The sequence below is a fragment of the Apis dorsata genome, unplaced genomic scaffold (assembly GCF_000469605.1).
Source record: "Apis dorsata unplaced genomic scaffold, Apis dorsata 1.3 scaffold_331, whole genome shotgun sequence".
NCBI lineage: Eukaryota > Metazoa > Arthropoda > Insecta > Hymenoptera > Apidae > Apis > Apis dorsata.
Window position 1 is genome coordinate 632727 of NW_006263599.1, and position 10831 is coordinate 643557.

At 40.6% G+C, this 10831-nt stretch overlaps 1 protein-coding gene across 1 annotated transcript in view; it reads right to left on the minus strand.

Annotated features, from left to right (window-relative positions):
* The window catches only part of LOC102671217 (serine/threonine-protein kinase 26), a 79748-nt gene extending 68917 nt beyond the window's left edge, over nt 1–10831 (minus strand). The window contains exon 1 of the mRNA XM_006617948.2: nt 10656–10831. Within this exon, the coding sequence (XP_006618011.1) occupies nt 10656–10670 (15 nt within the window). The 5' untranslated portion in view covers nt 10671–10831. The remainder of the gene's footprint in view (nt 1–10655) is intronic.

Below are 10831 nucleotides of genomic sequence, written 5' to 3' on the forward strand. Positions count from 1 at the left end.
ATCCGCAAACGAAACAAGGAAAGTTGGGTGGAAAGTGAAACTGAAGAAATTGAAAAAGAAGGTGAATGCATAATTAAATCCGAGATCAAAAATACGAGCAGTTGTCGAACATTGTCACGTTTATTCGACCACCTGCTGTTCAACCACCTTCTCGATCCCCATCCAACTCTTCAAGACGGAACCACCTCTCTGTTCGACGTTTCTTTTCTTCCGATTGAACGCCTCAATGCCTCGAGCACGTGTGTTTAATCGCATGCTTCATCCGTTTCCATCGTATCAAGAATCACATTTCTCGAACGAGGTTAACTCGGTTTACCTGTTAAAACGTTTGCATATTAACATATGCAAATATTTCGATGTTAAATTTTAACGAGATGTGGTAGATAATCGTCTTACGCGTTATCAATTACCTCGTTAATCCTTATTAATTGGGTGAACATAATTTGAAGAGATACATCTAACGGGATCATTAGATCGAGAGCACGGCGGACGACGATAAAATAATTATAACTTTGTACGCGGTGTAATAACGCTGAGTATTCATTAATAACTTTGGCAAGGTTTATCCTTCGTAATTAATACGTCTCGAATCGGAGTTAGAACACCGGATTTAGAATTCTGAACGCGACAGAAGTATGATTATTGGTTATGCCTTCGGTGCATAATCCAATTCGCGAAACGGGCTTTGCTGCGATACACGATATACGAACAAGTTACATAAGTACCGACTACCGTGTATACTCGTGAGCTCTTAATATCGACAGAGATGAGGAACGATCGTTAGCTGACAGAATTCACCTGAGAACCAATTCATTAGCGTTAGACTTATTATCGCGGTTAGAATCGTGAAGATAATATCGAGTTTTCTGAAACATTGATCATCGGATTATAATTTTAAATATACGTATATTTTACGAATCTAAATAATCTAAATAAAAAAGAGAAAAAAAAAAAAAAGATTCGTAGAATATAACGTTTGATTAAAATATTACGATTTTATTATCGTGTCAAATAATCCACACGATTATGCATACTGATTTTGCAATCGTGAGACGCTCTTTTCAAAGGATAATGGATTTTTTTTTCTCTGCTTTTTACAGGACCGATAAAGTTGCAAAATAGCAACGTCATCGGTAGTTATAAAACAATTTTTCGAAGGCGTGGAGGCAACGGTATCTTTCTTGTAACATTTCCTTATAAAGACAGAATATTAAAGACGAATTCCATTAGAGGCACGGAGTATACGTTAGTGTCACTGTATCGAAATAACCGGAATATATATAAATATATTATCTGTGCTTATCTCGTTAATTTTATAGAAGTTGTATCTAACTATTTTAATTGGTTATTTTTATGGAAAATTTTTACGACCAAATTCTTCAATAATGATCAAATCCGCGTAAAATATATACATATTTTCACAAATATACGATTCCTATGTTTCGGAATTTTCCCAAACATTTCGAGAAATTTAAATTTTCGGCTGGTTTTACCGTGTTACATCATGTTACAACAGTTCAGAATCCCCCGAACAACGTCCAAGAAAGTGGAACGCGTTAGAAAGCAACGCGGAACGAAATGTTTTAAGGCGCCTACACGGTTTTACAAATTCTTTAAAACGTACCATCGGGGCCTACATCGTTTGATGTAGCCCGTTTTAAAGAGGGGTTCGCGTTCCTCGTCCCAGTAGATGTGGAACTTGTTCTTGCCTCACGAGAGCGAGTTTTCACGAGAAAAAGGCGCGTCATTTTTCTGCTGTCGTACGCTCGTTTGCACAAGACAAATCGATGCACTTTGCGAATAAACAGGGACTTGTTGATAACGTCTAAAGATATGGAATCCTCGAAACTCGAAGAAAACAAAAGTATCGTGACGTACTCGTCTAAATCTTGTTAATATTCTGCAATTAAACTGCTCGATAAACGATACATTGATACCACGATATGCCAATTTTTCTGCGCTCGTTTGGCAAGTTGAGCAAGCAGAAGAAAATGTTTTATCTATGCGGAAAATTCAAGTGGAATAATTACGACTATGATAAAGTCCGAGTGTAAAGGATAAAATAAAAAATAAAAATAAAGATGTCGAGAAACTTGGTGGCAAGTCGTTCCTAAGTCGGACGAGTTAATTACACGACGTGCGGTAAATTGATAAGAGATAATTAAGGTTCAACGATCGCTTCGGTTGCGACAGACGATTGATCTTTCTGTGAAAACAGTCTTTTGATATTCGAGCCAAGAAAGGGAGACGAGAGTGGAAGAAAAAAAAAAAAAAGAAAAGAAAAAGAAAAAAAAGAAATGGAAGAGATCGAGCAACGAGGAGGAGATATAAAAAAAGGCGTCGAATAAAAAGAATAAAGAAAATACGGCGAAGATAATAAAACAAGCCATTGGACGAGAATCCTAAGTGAAAGAATAACCGTGAAACAACATAGAAGAAATAAAGAGGAAAGTCTTCATCGCTTCCTAATCAAACAATTTTCTTCGGAGGAGACTATCCTAAAATCATTCGACCATAAAAAATTCCGTACAAGTATCACGGATCGACTTTCTTTAAATCAACCGTATGAATGCAACGGAAGGGACGGAATTATTCATATATTTCATCGCCTGGCCTGGATAATAACGATTCTTGTCACGATGGATTTTTATCAAGATCGAATCTAATGCGATACGAAATAAAAAAAGCTCGATTTCTCTCTCTCTTTTTTTTCCAAATTATTTCATTCGACAAACCTTAGCGATTACAAACGATAAAAACAAAAACGAGTAGGATAATTAGACGGAAAGATGGATCGATGTCCGAAAGCCTTTCGGACCTAGCGCGTTTTAATTGGCAATTCTGGATAAGTCGACGCACCCATCGAAATCCACGTCGATCAACTATCAATGAAAATCTGTCAAATGCATGCACGGCTCGACGTTACCTCGACATGGCCACCGACCGTTCCCGATCGAATACAGTAGCCACGAGCGACAATTCGCTTCGCGATAATGCGAAACTTCGAGCTGAAATTATCATAGAAATACGAAATCGTCGGATCATTAAATACGCAATACCATTTCGTCGGCGGATCCCGATAATCCGTATAACGAAGTTGTCGAGGAGGATTAAGCGTTTTTCTTTTTTCTTTTTCTTTTTTTTAAGCATATTCGAAGAGATCGCGAGACAGAATTAACAGAGCGAAGAATCGGTATAAATTTTTCATAAGGCGTAATTCGAAGCACGATAAATTATGGACGCATTTTGATGGCTGAGGGAATCGGCGTTTGATCGAGGGATGTCTTTGTTTTATTCCCAGGACGAGGAAAGGACGATACTTAGAGCGGCGAGTGAGACGATCAAGAAAGGAATTCTATTATCCCAGAGGTTCGATTTATCGAACCTTCCACGCTTCCTTCCTTCCTTCCTTCCTTCCTTCCTTCCTTTCTTCTTTTCCTATCGTGGCCAAGAACGCACAGCCCACTGCTCGGAATACCTCATTTCCTTTGTCCGCATCTTTCTCACGTTTCACGCGATCCCTAGTCCCGGTATACAGCCCCCTCCCTCGGATAAAAAGAAAATCGGTAGACACGATTGAAATTACGATGAATCGCGCGTCTAATTTTTATCGCGTTCAATAACTCGTGCCGGTTTATCCTCCTCGTCGAGGATATTCGATCGACGACAAATATGGAATGTTGCCTGATATTAAATCCAAGGATGAAACTATCCAAAGATCGAGGCAATTTTTCAAATCTTGTTTCCGAATCCCTTCTTTATTCGGGTATAATTGCTTTTACCCGAATTCTTTTATGCAATTACTCTCAGCTCTCTCTCTCTCTTTATTCGCGAATCGCATTATCCTTTGTTCAAAGCAACAAGATATTGGCTCAATCGATGCCCCGTACAAAAGATATTTCCAAAAGGTGAACGTGGGGGGTTGAGTGTTGCACGGCCGATATACCAATTCGGGTCAATACCTCTTTCTTCGCGCGTATTCACAAAAGACAAGTCGTATCTGACACCTTTGGCGATGGTGCTTTAGAAGGAACGACTCTAGTATCATATGATGATAAATCGATATCGGTTGAACGCTTTATATTGACTTTACAAAAGCAAGCAGACAAACTTGCGCGAGGTACGCCAAATTTTTCGTCAAAGATTCTTCGCAGAATATAATATCGAAAGGGGATTGGGAAGAGAAGGGAAGCTCAAACTTTGTTCTCGAGATTAAGAGAAGAAAGAATGGTTTAGCCGAAAGGGATAAATCACAGAGCGAACATCTCTTGCATTTCGTTTTTTATCGAGCTTCCGAATTTCTTTCGAGCCCGCCACGTGCCATCGAGCTCTCCCCCTTTTTTCTCACTTTTCTTCGCCAGACTTCTGCTTTTCGACCGCGCACTTGTCCAATACTTTTCTTCGACCCTGCTTTCTTACCGACATTACAACTGTTCGCAAGTTTCGCGGCAACAGAATATCTCGAAGCCAAGAAGTTTCGACTATAAAGCAAACGCGACTTTCGAAATTGCACGAAATTACGCGACAGAGATCAAGGACGCGGCATTTGCGGAGAAACGAACCGAGTGGATCTTTACCAAACTTTAATTATACTTCTCTGCCAACTTTTAACGATTCTCGATGGAATCAAACTGATGGATTTCGAACAGGAGAGGGAAAAAAAGAGAGAGAAAGAGAAAAAGAGAAAAATCAACGTAAAACACATGCAATCGAACGAATAACGATTCCATTTTACCTATGGATCGAGTGATACTCGTGCCCCGGCCGCAAATAAAAGTTTATTCCGGATTAAACGAACAGTTCCATCTCGATTCTTCGTAGACGGGCGCGCGCAACGCATCACTGCGGAATCGGAATTTCCTTTCACCATGAACGAAAACCAGTTGTGCAACAGGCTTTTTTATCGCATCCCGGGTCTCCACGTATCTCCCTCGTTCGTCGATTGCGCAACTGTACCGTTATCAGGACCGGTGATTTCGAAACAGATAAAAATTGATAAGGTAAACGAACAACGATACGCGAACCGAATCCGAACAACGCGAAAAAGTGAATCGAATTTTTCGGATGCGAGCGGTTGAACAGATTGATCTCGCGTTCCCGAGCAGCAAATCGAACGAAATCTTATTATTGAACGTTTTCCACGGATCGAGAAACACGGGGTAAAACACCAATTAATTTTTCCCCGCGTGCAGGGGGGGAGGGAAGTTTGGATTTGTACGAGTCGAGATCAACTCGACGGTTTTCTGAGTCTCGCGTAAAAAGCGAACCTGTTTCTTGGAGACGGGAAAACTGGATCCCCGTGACACTCGGAGTAGCGTTTCCTGCCTCGGAAATCGAGAAACACGTTCTCCTGACCTGTCACGGCTGTTTTCCTGAGAAAGCAGCACGAATCGCGGGCTCGCGTGCGCCACCGCACTTCGTTAAAACAATTTATTCGATAATTATTTAGACCGATTTCATTAAAACTTTCTCGAAAATATCGACCACGTTTTTCTTAATATTCTATCTCTCTCCATTAAAAAATAATCATTTCTTCACGCGATATTCACGGTTCCGAAGAAACGCGGTGCATACAGTTTAGTTTCCTGCCTTAGTCTTTGCCCAATTAATCTCGCGTCTTAATGAAGTTTCATCGGCTCGAGATTAGCACCGCGTCAATATCCTTGGGTGCACTGAAATACGCGTCTATATCCCTTCCTAACTTCCTGCAATCTTGCATATGCGATACACCAATGCGCTCCAATGCACGTACGTACCGCGTGTTCTTAAAAGTAGCAATGCAGCAGCCGTGTGTATATACCGTGCGTCTAAGAGTTTTACCGGGTGTACACTTTCGAAAATACTCGTCAACGACCGAGTTGCACGCGAATTCTGTTTACGACAAAACTTCGCCAAGAGCGCGTTACCAAGTTCCCCATAGTTTTCAAGGAACCTTAACAATTTCCAAAGTATGGAAGAGAAGGGTAGGAATTGTGTCTCTGATCTAGAAGAAGACGACGTCGTTTCCAGACGGCTTAATATCCGCGCTTTGTTCCATCATCTCTCGGGCCAATTAGACCTTTCCGGCTAAAAATTACGAAACACCCTACGAAACACCCTGTACACCGTCTGTTTCGAGCACACCGACTCCACGCACCGTTATCACCTATGCGATACACGAATATGCATCCGGATATACGTATAAATGCACCGGTATAACGAGCCGACCCGCTCGGGGGTGTTGCACGCGTGTAAATACACGTACACGGGGATGCGGAGTGCGCGCATACACGGGCAGACGCGTGTACGTGGAGGGGGTGGACGAGCACGAAGCTATTACTCGGTTTACGAGGGGCAACACGGTGCTGACGTTTACGGGCGAACGAAACCCACCGAATGCACCGCCACGATTAATTCCCGCGCGCCTTGTTCCAATCCGAAAGTTTTATGGAAAATACGATACCTGGGGGAACGCGGTCGAGATGCACCTTGCCCTCTGCACGCCACGAAATCACCGAGCTTTCATAAACGGAGGGAAAAAGAGAGGAAAGAGAGGAGAAGGAGATTCTCGAGTATGATTTGTGTTTATACGTCGTACATCGCGGCCAGAAAACGGATAATTAAAGCACCGTTGTGTCTCGAACGAGGTTACCCACGCGGAATGGGAATTATGGCAACACTTGTAGGGCGGAATAAACTCCGTGTCGCCTGCAATGATATATTCTCGGCCCCCCTCCCCTTACTTTATAAATTATTTCAGAGAAATAATGATTTCACGGATTGTGTGAATGTTATACACGGAATAAATGTTAAATTCTCTGATGTATTTCATCGGGCGGATAAAATAATGCGGATCGCCATTATTCAGCGATTACGATCGGTCTCGGTTTGGCAATGGTGCCAATTTTTAACGCCGTTTTTCGAATGCGTACTCTCGCGACGCCCCTGTTCCTTTTTCACCGCGCATATTTTATCGAAAATAAAATGGAAAACGGCCAAGCACCACGGGCGAAGTTGTACAGAGGGACGAGTTGTAAACCCGTACAAACTCCCGTATCCCATCGCGCCTCTTTTTACATTTACGACAGTGGTCACGACGCAACGATTTAGATTCACAAAGGCAGCGAGCAGGGAACGGCAATAAATTTCAATTTTATAACGTGAATCGCATTTTTCGTCGCGACTTTCAATCCTTATATATCCTCCGTGCTGTACCGATCGCGCTATCCTAGATCCCTTTCCCTTCTCCCGATATCTCTCGTTCGATCCAGCCAACGTTTCTCATCGTGTCCCATCACGACCGTACAAGGAATTGCGTAAACGGCCGTGTTCCGTAGAAACGAGGGCCGACAGATTTTAATTTACCGGGAAGTAGATATTACACCTGGAAATGGAGCACAATGGCGCATTGTCCGCGTCGACGAGAGCCTTAATCACGGATGTACTCGCCTTTGTCAATTTCCATAGTTCAATTCTTCGTTGTCTATGATGCTCGCCCACGGATTCGGTCGAAACATCGGTGGATCTAGCACGCATTTGTCTGGTACGCGCCTATACTTTATATCCCCCTCGTGGGGCGACCAAGGAACAGATACGTTGCATCGAGGCCACGATCAAACAATGTCTATTGTGTAACGTAAGCGATAGTAACGACTATCTTCGCCGATGTTGATAACTCTATTATAGAAATTAATTTCGCGAGGGTATATTCGCGTGATGCGACAAACCCTCTCGCATTTTCCACGAAACTCGTGTCAACGTTCACAAATTACTTTTATCCCGTATTATCCTTGACATCCACGAATCGACGTTAATTAAAAAACGTATACGCTCGCGTATACGGTTCTCACGAGTCTCGCGATCTCGACGCGATAACGCGTTTAAATATAATAATATAAGATTCCTCGAGATAGATCTCTTCGATCAATGCCCGGTATCAAATGCGAAGAATCTTCGGTGTAACCTGCTTTCCGCCCACGCCTCTGATTTCTTATACGACGAATGAAGAAAAAAAGAACGAAACTTCATCATTTTTTTTTTACTGTCTACGTAATAACGGTATAGTCGTATACAAACGTGTGGCACAGATATAGGCATATATCTCTAAAATTGCTATGCCGATAAAGTTTGCAACACGCGCCCGATAACTATGCACGTATACCGTGTGCTACGAATGTTTGCACGTATATTTATGCGCGTTTCGACGATCCGAGGTGCGAGCTTGGCTTTCCGGAATACGATAAGAATAACCACGTCGATAACAGGCCAACTGTATGCGTCTAAATCTAAATCGTATGCATAAATGTTATTGGTCTACGAGCAACGGGTTTCTTGTTTCCGTAAATGTTAAATCGTTAGCAAATGATTTTTATTTCCAACTTTCCGTGGGAATCAACTTTCGACTTTTGACTAACGAGTATATTATCGATATAGGAATATTAAAAACTTCGGGTGGCTTGTTTTGAAAGTCCACAATCTTTACTTTCACCGCGACTTGTTCGAATGGCTTCAAAAAGTTTGTTCGACGATCTTTTGGTGAGAAAATAACCCGGGAATTAAAAAGGTGTGACGAGATATTTGAAGGTTTAAGAGGATTGGAAAATAAAGATTGAAAAGGTAGACGTATTATCTATGGAGAAAGAAGCCATATGATCGTGAACGAACGAGTGGGTGCTGTGGAAGGGAGAACAACGGTGGAATCCCACTTTGGTTACTTGTATATATTCCATCTCGATCGATATAACCGGGTAGCAGGTGCTATGTCATAGTTGTAAGAGCTGTCATTTTTATCTCTTTTTTTTTGTACGATGACTTTTACACCTCGATTGATGCACCCAAAAGTATGAAGATTTTATTTAATTTTTTCAATAATGCGATCGCGAATTTCTTAAATGTATAGACGTAATCGAAATAATACCGAAAATAAATTTTTTTTTTGACAAAGTAATGCAAATTACAATATGAAAATAAAGATTGCGAGGTAAATGATAAAAAATCGTAATAAATAATCGTAGCATATAAAGATTAATGACAAACGGTGATGCGTTCTTTCATTAATTTCTCGTTTAAATTGCGCACGTGGAACGGATGAATGATCTACGCATAAGCTTTCACATGTATGCGAAAGTGTATACACGCAAAGCGATACAGTCACAGGTATTAATGCCCGAGGCAAAGTATATAAACGCTGTTCTTCCCACTTATTACGTCAAAAGATGCTACTAACAATAAATGCTAAAAATCAACTCCGTTTAACGTTAGAATTATCGATTCATAGTACCTAAATATCTATTTTACATATTTTTTTTTATATGTAAATGATTGCAATTAAAATCAATACTAATTATTCAGTGATAATTTTTCCTCAAATTTATGAGATAAATATCGTATTAATATTTTCGTAATACGGAAACTGTGACAATTAATGCAATTGAACAAAAAAAAAAAAAATCATTAATCACGCGTATAATTACAATACATATTTTCTATGTTTCGTATGGCACGATATGACTATCTATCGATGACATGCGATCTCGGTATATTAATTACTGGTCAGCGCTCTTTTTGTTCGTTGAATGGTCAGCAAAAATAAATAGGAACATATAGAATAAAAGGCATATACATAATTGCAATCATGATTACACGTCATCAACGATGATAAAAAGCCAAGGAAATGTAATGTTGAGGTTCGAATCATTCCATGTACTATCGTATAGATAACACTCTATTTATCATACGTATTTTTATTACGTCCTATCCATTTACGATAATTTTTTTTAACGATGTAACGATTTTTAACGATCCTAGAGAAGTTCAGAAACGTGCGCTATTCTAATGTATCATCTTACGCATGAATCAGGTAGTACACTGAAACGCTTTTTATTTTTCTTCTCTGCCGTGGAAACACTATACCCGTGTTTCTTTATGGGATATGGTTACGCAATAATGTCACAGAGAAACGTTACCGAGGCAGACAATCGGTGATAGTCGCAGTGGACACGTAAGCACGAAATTTCATCTCTTTCTCGCATTACTACACTATATTGTATTTGTTTACCAAACCATAGTAAAAATGTTTTCTTTCGCGAAGTGATTTCTTTGCATAATATAATGATAAATATTATACAAATATTAATTCTGATTACCAATGTTCAAAGAGTATAAACAATATTGCGATGAATTTTCATTAAATATTTTTAAAAGATTTTCAAGGTAAACGAATTTCATTAAAAGAAAACATTAATACTATTATGAATTACACGAATATTGTTATTCAAGAACGCAAAATCCTTGATAAATATTTCGCACGTATCATAACCTAAAGATGATAGTACAATATCGTTCGAAATGTATACCGTGCAATACGAATTTAAAAAACGTATAGCTTGATGTTATTAAAGAATAACCGGATCGTTCCGATTTTGATTTCATGATCGTTTAACTGCACACAAAAGAACACGGTGACTCGAGAGAAACGAAAGGAGAAACAGAGAAAGAAAGGATGAGAATGAAGAGATGCAGGGAGAGGGGAGAGTTGATAACATGCCAGCTGTGCGCAGGAACGGAGGTTAGGTTAGAATTGGCGTTTGGGGGTCGCGAGGTCAGCTCACGGGATCGAACGACCGAACGGGATAGCAAGATAGAAAGATATAGAGGCATGCAGCAATGAAACTTACCTCGTTGAAGGCCATCTTCTTCGTTATGCTTCCGGACTCGCGGCTGCTTCCGGCACCTCCTTGCCCCACCGCTCCTGTAGAAGAGGATCGTCTCCCAGAGCCGCCGGACTAGTTGTTCCAGCAGCAGCTGATCTCGCCTGTCCAGAAATCCAAGGGAGGACGAGAGCACATCGAAG